At 44.4% G+C, this 18,847-nt stretch overlaps 1 protein-coding gene across 2 annotated transcripts in view; it reads right to left on the bottom strand.

Moving 5' to 3' along the window:
* Positions 1-18,847, bottom strand: part of TBC1D2B (TBC1 domain family member 2B) — a 209,674-nt gene that overhangs the window by 47,004 nt on the left and 143,823 nt on the right. For both annotated transcript variants that reach the window (XM_069222055.1, XM_069222056.1), the window contains 2 exons: positions 12,313-12,430; positions 224-409 (listed from right to left, as the gene is read on the bottom strand). In XM_069222055.1, the coding sequence (XP_069078156.1) occupies positions 224-409; positions 12,313-12,430 (304 nt within the window). The remainder of the gene's footprint in view (positions 1-223; positions 410-12,312; positions 12,431-18,847) is intronic.

Below are 18,847 nucleotides of genomic sequence, written 5' to 3'. Positions count from 1 at the left end.
CTGAAGACTCATTATTTGGAGTAGGAAATTTGATTGTAACAAGGTGACATCTTGAAGTGAAAATAGCAAAGATCATGTATTGCTTATTTTTCCCAAACAGATCACAAAACATTTAATCTTGGTTTTTGATTGTAACAATGCACTCGGAGCGCTTAATTGTTTTGTAAACCCAGAAATATATCCTGAAAAGGTTTCACATATTCTTACATTTCAAGCAACAAACCTTGGATCCCTCATAGAGGAATGAGTCCCATATTTTAATGAAAATGTCACTGATAACACTGTCTGCAAAGACTACCAGAAACCAGTTGAAAGTGATGAGTGAGAAGTCAACTTTGTAAAGCTCCAGGTGAGCATGAAGCCGAGGAAGTTTCTCACTCATGAGATCCTTGAATACGCGTTGGTCAACCTAAAGGACAAGAGGAAAGAGTAAGCATATGCCTAATACATTCACATATTAACTAATAATAAATGCAGTTCCTGCACACAAATGAGAAAGAATATGAAATCAAAGGCAAACATGAACTATAGCAAAGGGCGGGTTAATTGAAGGATATCTAGACATTTTGAAAGGTGAGAGCTATAAAGCCATCACAGAGTTGGGATTTCTAAGAAATCCGTTTTATATATGGATAAATAAAGCACCCATGCATCATGATTCATAGATTATCTAAAGGATTTGGATAATCTAAAACAGAACATATTTTTAATGACCACACAGTACAAATTCATTAGGACAGTAAGTCACACAGAAAGGATTAACAGTTTTGGAAGTATGTTTCGAGAAACATTGTAAAGGCAGATAGGAAGAGTATAAATCTGAAATCAAGCCGGCAGAGAGAACTGAATGAGCTCTAATTAGAGTGTGCACAGGAATATTTGGCAGTTGACAATATTCATTGGTCAGCTAGGGCAGCATATGGAAAAGTAATTGTCGAGCCAACGGTGGAGATAAGAGGAGGATGTAAACAGATTTCAATTTTCAGTACCTGGCATCTCAGAGTCATTCATAGATTGACAGAAGTGAGACAGTTTGGCATAAAAGATGATGACAGACAACTGATCAGAGAGGGAGTAGTGTTATCCAAGGACAATGTATCATATAAGTCTGATTCATAGAGGATGTCTATTAAAAAAAAAAAAAAAAAGAGTGGGGGGAGGACTGGACCCAACACCATCAAACAGCAAATGAATGACGGGGGGGGGGTAGAAAACACATTTATTTGAAGGAGGCAGACCATTACCCTTATCTTGGATGGAGTCTGAGTTTATACTCCTAGTCAGGAAGAGGCATCAGGGACTGGGTTGGAACTATAAATCCACTATCTTTACTGATGCAGAAGTTAGAACCTTTCAGATATATCACTGCACAAAAGCTTGCACTGTTAAGAAGCGGTGGTGGTTGGAAACTTTGAAAGTAGTAAAGTAAACCTCTACCTCAAATATGTTTAGGTGAGCAAGCAAACCTGTGTAGCCAACTTCTTCTAGGAGGATACATAGAGGTTGGGGTTGAGTAGTCAATAGTTGGAGAACATGTTAAAAAATAAGGAGAAATGGTGTATTTAACAACACAATTTTGACATAAAAATATATGCAATTGCAGGTTCCATATGACATTCTCCAGTTAACCTGAATGGATACAGCGATCCTTAAGGAGCATGTTGGTATGTATATTGCTGTTTTACAAACTCACACTACCATAGCCCCTTTGACACAAATGGAAACAGTTGGTGGTTACAAATCTGTACAGTAGCCACGTGATCATATGAAATGCATCTATAATTTGAGAACATATGGGCAAAACCTGCTTGCTTGTGACCCAGAATTTAGACTTTGGACCGCAGTACAACATCACACTTCGCTAACAAATACTAAGGAAACTTTCCTTTGCTAATTCATGGCTCACTCTGACTCAAGTGCCAAGATGCCCTTGTAGGGTGGGTGATGCTTTTTAGAAGATTTAAATAACATAACTTGAGAACCACCTACATACATACATATCCACAAAGCACAGGCATAAAGGAGTAAACTTAGCTGCTGGAGTTATTGATACTTTAGTATGTAATTGAACATTTTTCATCACTTTATGTGTCAAAGGAAGGGTAGGTACATACATAAAGATTTTAAGGCTCACCTCTTACAAGAACACTATATCACAATGCATTAACCATCCTCAACCCAGCTTACTCATTGAATTTATGCTCGTCTTTGACGAAGTACAGAAGTCTGCTGCCTTTTGGCTAGGTTTGAGCAATAGAACTACCATATAAATACATATACATAAATAATGAAATTATATAGAGGAGGACAGGGTGCCTTTGCTGTATACCAGATCAAGACTGGTAACTTCTGCATATTGAAAGCGCTGTTTTACATGCAAGTGTTATAGGAAGGAACATTTTAATCCAAAAAGGCTACAGGGATTGCCTATTTCCAAACTAAGTTACGTTAACAACAGGAATATGTTAACTCTCGTATGATCTATAATGTCTGCAGAAACTAGCTGTTTATTTCTTGATACATGCATTTTAGAGAATAGGGGTTAATGTCAGACATTTCAGACAAGGGCTAACTCTAATCTAGAGTTTCCAGTAGTTTCCCTGTCACAGAAGATTCCATGCTCTAGTTCAGGGCTTTCACTTTACAGCTAATGCACTGCAGGAGATTTAGCCTTCACTAACATAAATTACAACAATTAGACCATATCACCACATCACAATGCCCATCTGACTTGCCTCCATCCAATCTGCCCTGAACATAAGCCCCAGACCAAGAAAGAGGCAGCCATTCAGTCCACAGCATTACAAACTAGTCTGTAATCACTGTATGTAACAGGACGTCATCCTACTCCTAGTGGAGATCCTCACTGTTTAAAGATCTCCCCATTTACTCTTTAAATATTCTCACATAATTGTTTATGAAACACAGTAGTCATGTATTATGAACAGTTTAAAAGAACAAGTTAATTACTTTTGGTAATGATGTATCTGGTAGAGACATATTCTAGTTGCAGATTCCTTGCCTTAGACTTTTCCCCAGGTGTTAGACTTGTTCCAGAGACTTTTCAGGTGGCGTGGGTCGACTCCACGTGCGTTGTTGGCATCATCGTCACTGTGATGATGACGCAGTCATGTATAGGTGCCACCCCGGTGCGCTGACGTCAGTTTCTTTTCATGACTTTCCACACAAGTAGCGCAGAGCCATAAGAACACTACACCGAGAATGGTACGCCATAACTAGGAACCTTATAAGGAAGACACTGTACCTAGAAATCAGTTTGCAGAGCGGGAAGGATGGGCGGGTCGGTAAGGAATCTGCAACTAGATTATGTCTCTACCAGATACGTCATTACGAAAGGCAAGTAACTTGTTCATCTGATAGATCCTTCTAGTTGCAGAGTCCTTACCTTCGAATAGATACTCGAGCAATACCATCCCCAGTGGTGGGCTGCGAACTAAGATCACACCAAAAAGTCCTGCAGGACCGAAGGGCCGAAGTAGCTGTCTCTGCGGACCCGACTATCCAGGCAGTAATGTTTAGTGAACATGTGCAGGGATGCCCATGTCGTTGCCTGGCCGATGTCCAAGACTGGGACTCCTAACGCTGTGGTAGCAGCAGTTGCTCTGGTGGAATGAGCACGCAAATCCTCGAGGGGTTGCTTTTTCACTAAAACGTAGCACATCTTGAGGCAGAGGACAACCCATCACAAGATGGTCCCTCCTCTGCACCGCCCTTCCTTTCTTCGCACCCACATAACCCACAAAGAAGTGTTTGTCCACCCAGAAATCTTTGGTATGATTGAGGTACAACGCCAACGTGCTTTTTGGATCTATGAGGTGGAGTCTCTTAATCATGATGGGGATGTGGGTGTGTGTAAAATGTAGGCAAGGTGATCTATTGGCCTATGCTAAAAAGTGTCACCACTGAGGGAAGGAAGTAAGCCCTGGTACAAAGCACCACTTTGTTAGGATGGACAACTAGAAAAGATGGCTTCGAAGAGAGAGAGCCTGGAGCTTACTCACTCTGCGAGCAGAAGTGATGGCAATCCAAAAGGCAGTTTTAAGAGTTAAGCGCTGCAGGGGACAGTTGTGGAGTGGCTTGAAAGCAGCACACATGAGATATGTGAGAAACAAGTTCAAATCCCACTAGAGAATTATGAACAGGATAGGATGGAACATGTAGGTGAGTTGTTTAAGAAACCTCCTGTGAGGGAAGTAGGGCGATGGTCGGGGATACAGAGCAGACGGACGCAGATTTTTAACCCCTTTCCTTTTCAGGGACTTCTCTTGTTTATTTTCAGGTTCTTATAAGAGGGTAAATACAAACAGGATAGTGTCCTTTTCCTTCTCCTTGTTTTTCCTTTCCTATTCTGGGAAAGGCCCGGGTCCTCAGGGTGTTTTAATCTTCTTCTCTTTCAGGTGGCGAGATTCGGAGGTCCTTCCTTTGTTCTGCGTTTTTCCTCGGAAGAACAAGAGAGGATACAGCAGGTAAGTGGGACGATATACCTTGGGGTTTTGGGTCTCTGTGCGTAGTGAGGGGAGAGGGGCGGTTGTGAGGGAGGTTTTTTTTTTACAATTCTAATAATTCGGGGAGGTAATTTCTTCAGTGCACGCAACTAAGGTTTTTGTGGAGGAGGGAGGGTTTGTTCCCTTTTATCTTAAGAGTGAGTGGGAGGATTCCTGGGGGTCCTTCCTTTCCCTCCCCCCTTCCCTTCCTTCCCCGCCTTCCCTCTCCCCCTTCCCTTCGTTCCCCTTAGTCTGAGTGCCCTTAAAGAGGGCCCGTACCTTGTTGAGCCACGACCCTCCTGGGCCGTGGCAGGCTACTTCGTGTCCTCCGGTGCTCGGTATTCCAGCCGTTTCCGCTGGGCTGGAATCTGCTCTCGGTTCCTGTTCACCTTGGCTGGGGTCTCCCAGGGATTCCCTCTGCTCTGGTTCCGCCGCGCGCGCCTCTCTCGCGGCGCCGTCCATCTTTAAAGGGCTGGCAACCCGGAAATCGGGTGCCGATTGCCGTCTCCGCCCCCACGCGTCTCCCTGACGACGTGGGCGGAGATCGGGGAAGGCGTTGTCTACACGCCAGTTCTGCCTGTTCGTAGGCGAGGCGAGCGACGCCCGCCTACACCTCCCAACAATGGGAGATATGAACAGAGAAGGTTGGTCTGGCAGTCTTAAAAAGGCAGAGATGGCAGACAAAACACTCGAGGGTGCCCAGAGTAGAGCCCTGCTGGGCAAGAGAGAGAATGAACAGGAGAACCTCCAAGAGAGGTGCAGAAAGGGGATCAACAGATTTGTTGATACACCATGCCACAACTTTGTCCAACGACAGGCGTATACCGTTTGGGTGGAGGGACGCCTGGCTGCCACACCAACATCACAGACATCGGGCAGAAGGTCAAAAGCTGTCAACTTCCCCCACTCAATCTCTATGCAAGGATGCGGAGACTGGATAGATTCAGGTTAAGGACCTTCCCATGCTGCTGCGACAGAAGATCCTCCCGCTGGGGCAGTTTGATCGGACGATAGATGGCCATGCCAAAAAGCTCGAGATTCTAGACTCTTCGTGCCTAGTACGGAGCCACCAGGATTACTTGGGCCCGGTCTTACCTGATCTTCTTCAGAACTCTGGGCAGAAGTGGTATTGGAACGAGGGTGTAAAGGAGGCCTGAGATCCACTTGAGATGATAAGTGTCGCCAAGCGAGTGCCGCCTTGGAAACTCCAACGCGCATAACAGCTGACATTGCTCGTTCTCTACAGAGGTGGACAGATCTAACCAAGGCTCTCACCACTGCTGAAAGAGACCTTGCGCCACCTCAAGATGGAGACTTCAGATGTTGAACTATCAGGGAAATGCCCTGGTGTTCCAGCCATGACAGAGGGTCCACAACCCCACTCCGCCATGCTAGCTGTAGTACCACATGGCAGTGGTGTTGTTGGTGAACACCTGCACCACTTTCCCTTTCAGAGAGGGAAGGAATGCTTTCAATGCAAGTCGGGTTGCCCAGAGCTCCGAAATTTTGATGTGGAGCCTGGACTCTGCCAGAGACCAGAGGACTCTGATCTCCACCTCACCCATGTGGCCGCCCCATCCCAGGAGCAACGCATCTGTCACTACTGTGAGATTTGGTCTGGGAAGGGAGAAAGATCGGACGCTGACCCAATCTAATATTGACAGCCACCACTGCAGAGCTAGAGCAGTCCCCTCAGAGATCTGGACCTGTTGGAGAGGTACCCCTGATGCTGCGCCAACTGGAACGTAAGGTCCCACTGCAGAGCCCACATATGCCATCTGTCATGTTTGACCAGCAGGATGCAGGCGGTCATGAGGCCCAACAGCCTCAGTCACTCACCAAAATCCAGGATAGAGGCTGAAACATCGGAATCATAGCCCGAATATCCTGGACTCGCCTTTAGGGAGGATAAGCCCGAAACTGCACTGTGTCCAAAACAGCTCCAATGAAATGAAATTCAGAATGTTTATAGTGAACCCCAGCATATGCAGGAGGTTCACCGTAGTCTGGAGATGGGGGACGACAGCCTGGGGCGAGTTTGCCTTCAATAGCCATTCGTCATGGTATGGGAAGACTGAAACCCCTTACCTGCGCAGATGAGCTACAACCACTACCAGCACCTTTTTGAACACCAGAGGGGCGCTGGTAAGGCCAAAGGAGAGAACGGTGAACTGAAACTGCTCATGACACACCACGAATCTCAAATAACGCCTGTGGGGCGGCCGGACAGGAATGTGGAAAGAGGCATCCTGCAAGTCCAACACTACCATCTAGTCTCTAGGGGCCAAGGCACACAGGACCTGAGCTAGACTTAGCATTTTTAACTTCTCCTTATTGAGGAATAGAGGGACCGGAGATCTACGATAGGACGAAGGCCCTTGTCCTTTTTGGGCTCCAGAAAGTAGCGGGAATAACAACCACGACCTACTTCTTTCACAGGGACCATCTCTATGGCTCTCTTGGCCAAGAAAGCTGTGACTTCCTTAGAGAGAAGTGCCAATGATCCTCCGACAGATGATTGTATGGTTGTGGCATGGCCGGAGCGGAAGTCTCCAAGGGGAGGGAGTAGCCCCTTTGGACAATTTGCAACACCCAACTATCTGTGGTGATGGATTCCCAGTGGGGCAGGTGATGGTAGGTCCTGCTGCCAACTGGTCTAGGATGTTCTAGTGGACTATGAAGGTTTGATGTGGTGGAATGGGTGGACCACTGGCTCTCTGATCCTCAAGCACGTGGGGTCTGTGTCCACACAGAGACTGTGAAGCATGCACGGGTCAGTGTCCGGGTGGAAATGGACGCAGCTGGGTGCCCCTTCCATAGCCACAAAAGGGGCAAAAAGCAGACTGTGTGGGGTAAGGAGCAGCTACGAGGCCAAGGGACCGAGCAGTAGAATGGGAGTCCTTAAAGCGCTCTAGCGCGGAGTCCGCTTTGTCACTGAAGAGATGGGTGCCATCAAAGGGCATGCCCATTAGAGATTGCTGGACATCTCCTGAAAAGTCAGATGTCCTCAACCAGGCGTGGTGCAGCAAGGCCACCATCCATGCAACCTGATCTACCTAGCAAGTTGGTTGTTCCTGCCCACAACAAATTAAGAACTCTGTTGCATATCGCTCATCAGTAACAGCTTTGGAGAAAAACGCCTGGGCCTCCTCCAGGACTTGAGGCAGCACCTGCACGACCAGCGAGTATGGCAGTATCGGCTCAAAAAGCATGTGGTGGTCACGTTGCGCAACGCCAGACTGGCAGAAGAAAGTAATTTCTTCCCAAAGTTATCCAGTCTTTTTGATTCCCTATCCAGGGGAGTGGAGGGGAACGCTCCAGAAGAAGAGGAAGGCTCTAAGGCATAGGATGTTGGGTCAGGAATTTTGGGTCAGTCTGCGTAGGCCGATGGTGGCTGGCAACTGTCCTATTCACAGAAGCCCCTGTGCAGGCTGTGAACCAGGTATGCAGTAGAACGCCTTTAAGGGCTTCATTAAAGGGTAGGAGGGGTTCAGAAGTGGAAGCCCCAGGCTGAAGCACCTCGGTCAGGAGGTTAGTCTTGACCTCCACAGAAGGAAGCTCGAGGACCAAGACCTCAGTTGCCCTTCTCACCACCAAGGAGCATGAAGTTTCCTTCTCCATAGCCATGGTAGGGGGAGAAAGCATGCCAGCATCAAGAGAGGTATCTAGTCCGCTAGCATCGCCCAAATCCTGAATCCAGTCCATGTCAGGGTCAAACTGGTATTCTAAAGGGTCTAGCGACCCCTCTAAACTATCCCCATATCCATACCATAGAAAGAAAGAAAGGTCAGGATCCGCCATGGGCCCAGTAGAGCTCATGAAAACGGAATCAACGTTGAGTGACGTCATTCTGGCTCATCGGAGTGGAGTGTAGGATCGACGTAGCTTGTAGGCCCAACCAATGTCAGAGGCATTGACATCTGTCCTGACGCCTGGGAAGGTGGCGTTGGCACTACTGGTGTCGGTAAGGATCCAAGTGCGGATCCGGAGGTGCCCCCGGAGCAGAGGTCAAAACGGCTGGCACGGAACCAGAGGGGGACCTCATCGACCCTCCTAGACCCAAAGGCGTCGATGACGGGTTGGTCTGCCCAAAGATGAGGCACATGGCCTCATAGAACTCTTTCATCCGGGCAGGGGTGGCTCGGCTCCAGGAAAGTCGGAGAGGTGCGGAGAAGACTCCGATGCAGGCTCAGAATACAGAGGCCTCGAGCATCAACACTCTTCCTGTGTCGCATCATCTGAGCGACGGGGCGAGGTCGAAGAACATTTGCACTTCTTTGACTGCTTCTTCTTGTGATCCAAGCGTCCAGAAGACTTGGAAAGGGACGAGGAGGCATGGTTATGACTCCGCGAGTGATCTCGTGAACTTCCTCTCGAGCGAGACCCGGAGCGATACGGAGTCGATCGCTAGGCTACCATGAGCTTTAGTGGCCACTGCCTCAAAGCCTTCGGGTTCACGGCCCGACACTCCGAGCACGGCTTTGGGTCATGGTTATGCTCCAGACACCAAAGACATACAAGATCCGGATCCGTCCCCGGCATCATTAGTTGACAGGAAGCGCAGGGTTTAAGACTGGTCTTCCGGGACAGCCCTCTACTCATTCAAAACTTGTCAAAAAGAATTCGACAAAAGTGTTGCAGTTAGAAAAACAATGACTAGGTGTATCTCTTCTCCGGATCTGCGTGTAGGCTGGCCCGGAAAAAAATGAACTGAAGGCAGTGCACTGGAGTTGCGCCTATATATGACCGTGACGTCACCACGGTGACCACAACGCACGCGGAGTCGACTGACGCCACCTGATGGCACACAGCAGTACTACTCGGAAAAAAGTCTCCGGATCCATTCTGACGCCTGGGGGAAATTCTAAGGTAAGGAATCTGCAACTAGAAGTCTCTATCAGATATAGCTTTACATAAGCCACGTCACTAAGACCGATATAAGACTGATGATTAAATTACCATGTACAGAATAATTAATCATACTTCATTACATCAATATTAGGTGATCTTGCCAAACTCATTTTATACACTTTAGAGTGCTGAGTCGCTCAGCTAGGAAGCAACCATGCAATTGTCATTTTGCACACATTTTTTAACTGGCGATTTTGAGCCCACAGGAAGGCCTAATGGGTCTATTCCTTTTGCCTGTCAAAGAGTGGCATTCAGGGAAATTTAACACTACAATAGGGAAGAAATTAAATCAAGCACCGTAACTTAAGAAAATTAAAGATGCTCAAGAGTTGCATGAAAATAAGGAACGAGAAATGTCTTAAAGTGTACAGTGCACAAACATTTTGATGCCCAATAGGCTAACAAAGCTTTCATATTATTTACGCTGACAATAGGGATTTGCATTATTAGTGGCTAGATATGCCACTAATAACACCAATGTTCTAGGATTCCTGAGAAAGTCCGGAGAACTAGCTTGTAAACCTGACATGGGCTATCCTTATAGGAAAGGACCCTGCTCTGCGGGATTTGCATCCCTGGTGCAGTGCACTTGAGACAGTTACTTTTCTATTCAGTGACTGCAGCTTTTAGATTTGACTCACCATGATGTTAGCACGAAGCAAACTTAATTATGTCTGGGCAGCTGGCTGCATTTTCGGTGTGCGTTTGTCACACAAGTGTTACATGCAGAGCATTGGGCCTAGTGCATTCCACTGTAGATCAGATCAGTCATATTAGAACAGCTCAGGGCAGTGACATTAGTAGTGGGTGACAATGGAAATACAACTATGCAGACTCAATACTTTGCATCTCTCCTTCTAATACTACAGAAAGTGGTTACAACATTTGCCATTTGGGTCAGCGAGTTTGTGAGCAATACAACCAAGAGTATCAGAAAAAGGGACCCTCCTTCACTGAGTAGCCATCTCTGATGAAAGTATTATGCATAAAAGGTATGGAGGGATGAGCTGTTCAGATGATCACTGCAAGTTGAGACGAGATCTTCAGAACCTAAGGTAATCGATCCTACATTATGTGCTGCTAGAGGCTTGAAGGGCCCATCTATAGCATCCTTTTAAAACTCATCAAATAACAGTATCTGAATCACCATGTCAATTTATCTTCTCATTCTTGCTTATATATCTGCTACAAGGGGCAGTTCACATCTCAGATGCAGTAGGGACACAACTTGTGGTCAGATGTTGGACATGTTGCTGCTCTCCACTATGACCCCATATGAGCTTCAGATATAGTTGGTACACCAAGCAAGGCTGTGCTTCAAGTCACCACCAAGTACATCTATCTTGACTATCTGCACTCTTAGGACTGGCAGCCTCTGGATTTCAGGTTAACCCCACGGCATAACTCAAATATTTTCCATGTGTATTTAATCACATATTCATTCAGTCTAAAAAACTAATGAGGAGACACCTTTAAGTTTTCACAAAAAGTTTGCCTTGTAAATAATAAAATGACAGCTTTATTCATTATTAATTCCGTATCTGCACCAGTCAGCCAACATGGATTCATAACACTATTGCTTCTTTTGGGCTAAACAGATGCTACTGAAAATGGAAATTTAGACTTCCAGCAGGACGTAATTGTGTGTTTTACCAAGAGAAGAGCCAAGTTGACCACTTTTGTGGCTGTGCAACATTTTTTAGAACGCTTATATAATCCTAAAGCAATGACAACCCAGTTGAGAGGGATAGGTTTGACAGTGAAAGAGGACAGAAGATTGATACAATATGTCCAAATGGTAAGGGGAGTACACATGATCTCACTAGCAAACAATTCAGGCAGATCATGTATAAAAGGTTGGGGAAGACGTGTAGCACTGCAAATGCTTCCTAATATATTATATTAGGAATCTGGACATCTATTACAATCATTAAATCTTCTGACTTTATTGATATCTTAGGTTTATTAAAAAACAGCATAGTTGTGCTTACAGATGTGTGCTCATTAGACACCTTTCAATTGGCTGTAACAAGGGGCCACTGATGCTCAAGGTATCTATATTAGAAATAATGGTACTTTCTCCCAGTTTAGTTAATGATTTAAAAAAAAATAAAAATATATATAATAATAATATCAAATGTATTCCAAGACAGTACTTGTGGATATAACACGTATATGGTTAAAAAAAAAAAAAAAAAAAAACTCTGAACAATTAGCAATATTATCTTAACGCTCAATCCAAGTTAATTTATCCAACTTCAATTATGCATTTTTTTTTCCAGTTGAAACATTTGTCTTTTAACTCACTGTGTTACACTGAACAATTATAAACCTTTTTTTTCTTAAGGCCATTGGGAAACCTAAGGCCAGACAGCCTGGTTTAGACGCCTCCTACTGCAAAAAGCAATATTTTTTTTACCTTTTAAAATTTTCATTTTATCATTAATAAAATACAATGCAGTGCTGTCAATGAACGGTTGCTTTGCACTATAGTCACTATACAAGACATTCAGAGGGCTAGATAGCAAATGTTTTCAGTTCCGATTATATGACAAGAGAACCTGATTTGTATTAGGTCATTGTTTGTCTTCAGTGGTAAATTTCATCCAAGTATACGGATAACTCAAAAGCTGATGTAATGGCTAAAGCCATAGCAAAAAGTATACTATTAAGAAGCAATAAAACATTGCATTAGCTTTTCAAATGTGGCACCAGTTCGGATATCGGATACAAATAGACAGTAGACAATATGGAGTATTATAAAAACATTGACAATGAGCTCCAGAAGAGCTTTGCAGTCACAACAAGTGACGCTTAACACAGTTCGAGGGAACGCTGCATAAAATGTTGTAATCACAAGATAGTCAAGACTTGGCAATGTTGTTAAAAATCATACCTGTGATCCCAGCAGAGTCTTTGTGTAATAATCACGTGGCATGAAAACCTCCACTATTGTAACCAGACACCAGAAGGCGTCTTCCTGCTCCAAATATAAGAGTGCAATTGCTGCTAATCTAGAGATGAATTTAAAGATTATTTAGTTTTGCAAAAATATGAAAATTAAAACGGGACACATTTTCAACTCAAATTATAAAGCGTACCATGATTTACCACAGATTACTTAACTACTACTAATTAATACAAGCACCAAAGATATGTTAACAAATGGCACAATAATAGTACACCGTGGACAAAATATGCCAATAACAAAACTAACTTAATGTGCAGCTGGACACCATTTTTGGTGCCGTGTGGTACGTCTACAAGGCCAACGTATTACAGGGCTCTGGCTAAAACGTACAGGGAGGGGAAATTTCATTGATGGTGCCAAAATTCACATACTTGCAAAATTTTCAGTTTTGCAGAATTTGCCAGCATTTTTTACTATGCAGTTTTTGTATTTTTTGCCTGCCTTAGACCAGTTCTTGCAGAAACTGTTTTGCTGAAGGCCATGTTTTACTTTAGTCTCACAGCAGTATCTAGCAAGATTATTATTATTATTATTTTTTTTTGTTGTTTTTAACATGGAGTGACGTTCATGTAAAAAAAAAAAAGTCACACAAAATATCGCCAAATCATATTACTCTCCAACAGTGCAATTTTGCAAAATTTATATAGAATTTCACAACAATTCACCAAAAATGACAACTTCACACACCTCCCCTACTAGTCAGTAAGTTAGCTCTGTATTAAGATGATTAATAAACAGAGTGAAGACAGCATGAATAAGATGTCTAAATAACCTAGATTTCCGATACTTCAGCCATATTTACTGTCCTTTCTGTGCAGCGCTCTCCGTCTGTGCCTATGTGAGGAAGGAGGTGATCCATGCTTTCAGTATCGGAAGATTTCCATCTCCTGGTAATAAAGCCATTAGCTGTCAGGAAACCTAAGTCCAGGAAGCGAGTGGTGGCTTGCCTTTTAATACCTGCTGAGAAGGCCTAGTATGCATATTTCCCTCCCATGCGTGTAGGTTTAGGCGGTCAGTACATTGAGAAATGTCAGATGTGACACCAGCCCAGAAAGCGTGTAAATTCGGGCAGGCCCACAACATGTGTAACAGGTCCGAGTCTGTTGGAGGAGAGTGAGGACAAGCAGCATCTGTGCTGTGGAAATAGCGACTGATTTTAGCCGGGGTAAGGTACGCTGTATGAATGATGTAGAATCAGATGAGTTTTAATCGGGCATTTTGCAAGACATAAGCTGGGCTTTCACGTTCAAATAATGCTGCCCATTCTTTATCGGTGCAGGGGTGGGCGAGGTCTGCTTCCCAGCGTCGACGAAGAGCTGAAAGTGATGGAGAAGTGTGTTTGTGTAGCAAGTCAGCAAACCAGCGCACCAGACGTCGACCTGTGCCCATTAAGTGGAAGTAGCAGATTGTAAGATGTGTTGGGAGTTCCTGTGATATGTCACCCCATCTGTTTCTAAGGGAAGAGAGCATGGGGTTGTACAGCAGAAACTGTCCAGAGGGTAAGCCCTCTTCAGTCATCAATGTATCAAACGGGATCAGAGTACCTTTGTGATATGTCGCCCAACCCATGTAAGCCGGCATTATGCCATGTTCAAGTGTAGGTGTTTCTCCTAGATGTGCCCAATAGCACTACTGCTTGCGAGCCCTGTCCTTAAACTTATAAGGGGACGCGTATAGGTCGATGAACCTTTTGATTTGCATTGAGTATCCTAGTTACGGTGTAACCAATGTTCATCAATAATCAACACACAAATCAATAACCATTTGCATAACATTTATCAGCAGTTAATAACATCATACCATGACGTTCAGACATGAACCACAACTCAATATACTTTTTATCAATTTTATTTCCCTATTAGTTAGAATACTAAGTCATGGGGTTAATTCAAACTTTATTCAAAGCAAATCCATATTAATTCATTAGAAGGCGCCAAAAACACAATCCAATCATAACTTTCATCAGAATATATTCTAAAGCAGCAGCATAAGTCAATAATTGAATCTGGAATGAATAAGTCAACATGAATATCGAAGTTCACCAAACAGTTCGTCTATCAATTGTCTCTATAATTGTCAATGTCATAAAGGTAGGGACATCACCTAACCCAGATTAGCATCTGCATGTGGGACTTCATGCGAAAACAATTTAGAACATGAATTTGGAAAAAAACATCTATCTAACGGAAAACTCTTAAACAGCGCAGTTGGTACCTAGAAAGAAAAGGCACAAAAGGTAATTCAGTCACATTGACACAGGTACCTATCCACGATATGGATTAGCAACAAAGTCAGTCTTCGTCTTCAGGTCATCAATCGATCAGCATCTCATCATGCTCTCAAGAGCATGAGCCCAATGGCAAAATCTCTTTGATCTCGTAGTCTCTCTCTGGACATCCGCCTAACATCCCTAACATCTCCCCTTCTGTCATGTTATTATATAAAAGTCACCCAGACTATCCCCCTATTCCTAATTGGTCAAATAATCACCAGTTATGACCCTGTTCAATTATCTTAATTTTCCAAATCTATGAACTCTAATACTGCACAGTTCTCAGGATGTCGATTGGTTCACTGTACGATGTCCTCATCGTCCAGCTCGTCAGGTATCGAAAATGTTGCATCTACTTCTCCAGTCAGTGTCTCCATTGTTCAAGTCCTGGGAAAGTACATCCAGTATGCCTTACACTGATTTAGATACAAACTTTTATTCCATCATCTCCTGTTCATGGTTCACGCATAGGATTTTAGCGGAGCAGATTTTATTAAACAATAAGCAGTCAGTGGTCAGTCCAGCACATCAGCTTTTTCTACACTGTGCATTAATATTCGACTTCTGCACAAGGGCTGGCAAAACTAGGCCACAACTTCGGCTAAGTTAGCTCTACAATATAATGGTAAACATACGTTATATATCTCAATATGACATACTACTACATTATTCAATCCGTGTTTCTATATTTCATACATGTTATTCATTTTATTAGTACTTTTGTGAATCTTGGTCATTGTTCTCCGAGGGCACAGTTTCAAAAGTGCGCATTACTTTTCTACGTTAATTACTCAAACTACTTAAACATTCATTAATAATTTCTAATTAGTGGATCTGTGTTATCACTAGCGCTGGGGCATAAGAGACTTGGGAGTGTGTGAGTTGGAGGTACTGACGATAGCAGCTGTAAGCTACATTGAGCACCAAAGGTTCTGGAATGTGAGCTTGTGTGTGTGAGACAGTGGGTAGAGTCCAGGCCGGCAGGGTCTTGGACATATCTGCTTGCTGCCGGCAAGTCAGCCATCTGGCTATCCATTGGATTTGGGAGGCAAGATAATATAGCTCTAGGTTTGGGTACTGCGAGGCCCCCTTGACTTAAAGTGGAATGTAGTTTCACCAGCACAACTCTGCAGCCAGAGTTGTGTCAGATAAATTCCATGACGGTCAAAGGAGCAGATAAATTCTGCTTGAATTCAGACAGGCAGGTTGGTGAAATAAGAGGAAGTGGGGTAGAACCACTATTTTCAGGCGGGCTACCTGTCCAGCCAATGTTATTGGGGATCGGAATGAGGTGACTGTTTGCTTGATATTGCCATCAACTAGGTCAGCAGAGGAGTGCTAAATACATAGATCTAGGCAACGAAATGTGTGTGGCTGCTGTGTGATCCGTATCCCATTGAGGGTGCACTGCGGGTCAGGTGAGTCAGGTGGAAAGGGAAATAGACATGATTTTGCCCAGTTAACCTTTAAACCTGAGAGGGATTAGTATTGTTCTAATTTAGGAGCTATTGTGTCGGGGATAGCATGCATGTTTCTACGGTATAGTAGTAAGTTATCTGCATATAAGGAAACAATATGGGTTTCATCTCCTGGAGGTATGCCCATAGGGTCAGCCCGCTGATGAAGCGCAATGGCCAGTGGCTCTGTTGCCAATGCGAAAAGAAGGGGCGGGCGGGACAGTAGGCAACCTTTTCTGATACCTCTGTGCATTAGAATCGGGTATGAAATCAAGGGTCCTGTCTGGGGTGTACAATAGTCATATTAACTTTATGAACCGGGCATCAATGCCATAATGTGACAATGTGCTACACAAGAGGGAACATTCCAGTGAATTGAAGGCCTTCGAGATCTAGAACCATGTAATCTTTGATAGGCCAGGTCAGACAGGAATTGGCTGTAACACTAAGGAAAGGTCTCCGAATCAATGAGGCGTACCTAGCTGGAATAAACCCATTTTGGTCGGGAGGTACCAGAGAGGGGACCAGGGGTGCTAGGCAAATCAGCAAGGATTTTTGCCAGGATTTTATAGTCCATATTGAGGATAGCCAGTGGTCTGCAAGACCCCGCAGAGAGGGATCTTTGTCTGGTTTTCGCATTGAGACGCAGGGAGACAGGTGGTTGAGATGGCTTCTTTATATAGTGTCAATAAACGGGGGGTGAGGAGTTCTAGAAGGGCTGCATAGTTTTATATATTTCTGCGTGGGCCGAGGGACTTCTTGTATTTTAAATAAGGTAATGGGCTATTTAAGCTCAGCCTATTGTTTGGGCATGCTGTGGAGCTTTGGTATTGTGGAAAAGAAGAGATCAAAGTCAGTGGGATCCACCTGTGTGCAAGCTGAATGTGCAGAATAATCCAGGCATCTTAGTCTTGCCAATAAAGGTAGTGTGTTCCTGTTGGGTGTCTGTGAGGCAGCGAGTGGAGGTGGTGTTTCGTAGGGTTTGGTTCTCATAATCTAGGAGTTTGCGCTTGATTTTAGAAATCTCTCTGAAGTTTCTAGTGCATGCTCCATTGGGTCCCTAAGCACTGCCCCCGTATTGTGACTTTAAATGTATCCCATTCTATACGTTTGTTGGTCACTGTATGGCTAATCAGTAATGGCTGTGCCTAAAGAGGTGCTCAATGGGTGATCTTCTAAGATAGTTGGTTGTAGGCGCCAGGTTGAGATTGGAGGTGGTAATGTGTGCCACGCAAGTTGTAGATATTGGGGGTTGTGATCTGAGTGGGTATGACCTATATAGTCTGTATCAATGAAAGTGGGAAGTAAAGTGGATGTGCCAATTATTCTATCTATGCAAATATGTAGATGATGTGGTGAGGAAAAGAAGGAGTACACCCTTGTATATGGATTGCAAAAGCGCCGGATGTCAATCAAATGCCAGCGCTGGAGCCAGTCTTGTAACATGCTGGCGTTAAAGGTGGGGATAGTGTGAGGTAGAGAGGAGGAGAGCAGCCAAGTGTTATATTGAGAACACTATTGAAGTCACCTCCAATGAGCCATGGTGGCCCATTCCTGCATGACCTCATTGATAGATTGCTGAAAAATGTAGCTTGTTCAGTGTTAGGGGCATAAACTGATCTAGGAGGATATGACTGTCATCAAGTCAGCCCTTGACAAATAACTAACGGCCGCCAGGGTCCAGAGACAAAAGGAGTCCCCCGTTCTAATCCACAATAATACCCCACTGGCGTATGAAGAGAACGTGGTAGCAAATAACTGGCCCCACCAACGGCATTGGAGCCTGGTAGCCTCTACTGATGGCAGGTCGGTCTCTTGCAGCAGGGCAATGTGAGCAGAATGGCATTTGAGATATGAATTTACAGAGTATCAACAGGCAGGAGTGTGTGTTCCCCTCACGTTCCAGGTGATATTGCTATGGTGGGCCTTGCTGACTGTAGGAAGCAGGCCTGGTGTTTGGTGGGTACCTATAGTAATTACACCTTATACCAGGTCCATGTATCCCCTCTTAGTGAAGTGTAGGCATTATCTAGAAGCCAGGCTCTCTAGAGGTAGCTGTGGATGAGCAGCCAAGGCTTATCTAGGAGACGTGCAAAGCTCATGCAATACCACTGTAGTCACACAGCACTTATACACATGAAAGAAAACACTCAGTTGTATAAAAAAATAAAGATACTTTATTTTTGGCACAAATCACCACAAAATACTAGACATGTAACCCACCCTTAGGAGGTAAGTAATACACTAAATAAATAGACTAGTAATCAAAAAATAGATTGCGAACAAGGTACCCCCACCTAGGTAAGTAAAATGTGTAGAGGGGAGCTGGGAGCACTAGAAAATCACAGATGTAAGTAACAGTACACCCCAGCAACAAGGAATGCAGGAGTAAACCACTGGATTTTCACCAAACCACCCTAAAGGAGGAAAAAGAACATACCCAGAGAGGACTGCAAAAAAACCAGTGGTGGATTCCTGAAGAACGAAGACCTGTGGAAAGCAAGGAGAGACCAAATCCAAGAGTCACAGTGGAGTGCAGGAAGAGTAGGAGCTACTACTCACCCAGGTGTGGATGCAGGAGCTGGTCGATGGTGATGAGCAGGTCAGCACTGCAGCCCTGCAGCTGGAGAAGAGTTCCTGATGTATGCACATGATGTCCCATGCTGGAAGGAGGACTGCAGATGGGTGTCGGTGCAGGAATTCCACCAACAAGCCTTGGCAAAGGCAAACT

The sequence above is a fragment of the Pleurodeles waltl genome, chromosome 3_1 (genome assembly GCF_031143425.1).
Source record: "Pleurodeles waltl isolate 20211129_DDA chromosome 3_1, aPleWal1.hap1.20221129, whole genome shotgun sequence".
Taxonomy (NCBI): Eukaryota; Metazoa; Chordata; class Amphibia; order Caudata; family Salamandridae; genus Pleurodeles; species Pleurodeles waltl.
This window is presented reverse-complemented; position numbering and strand designations above follow the sequence as displayed.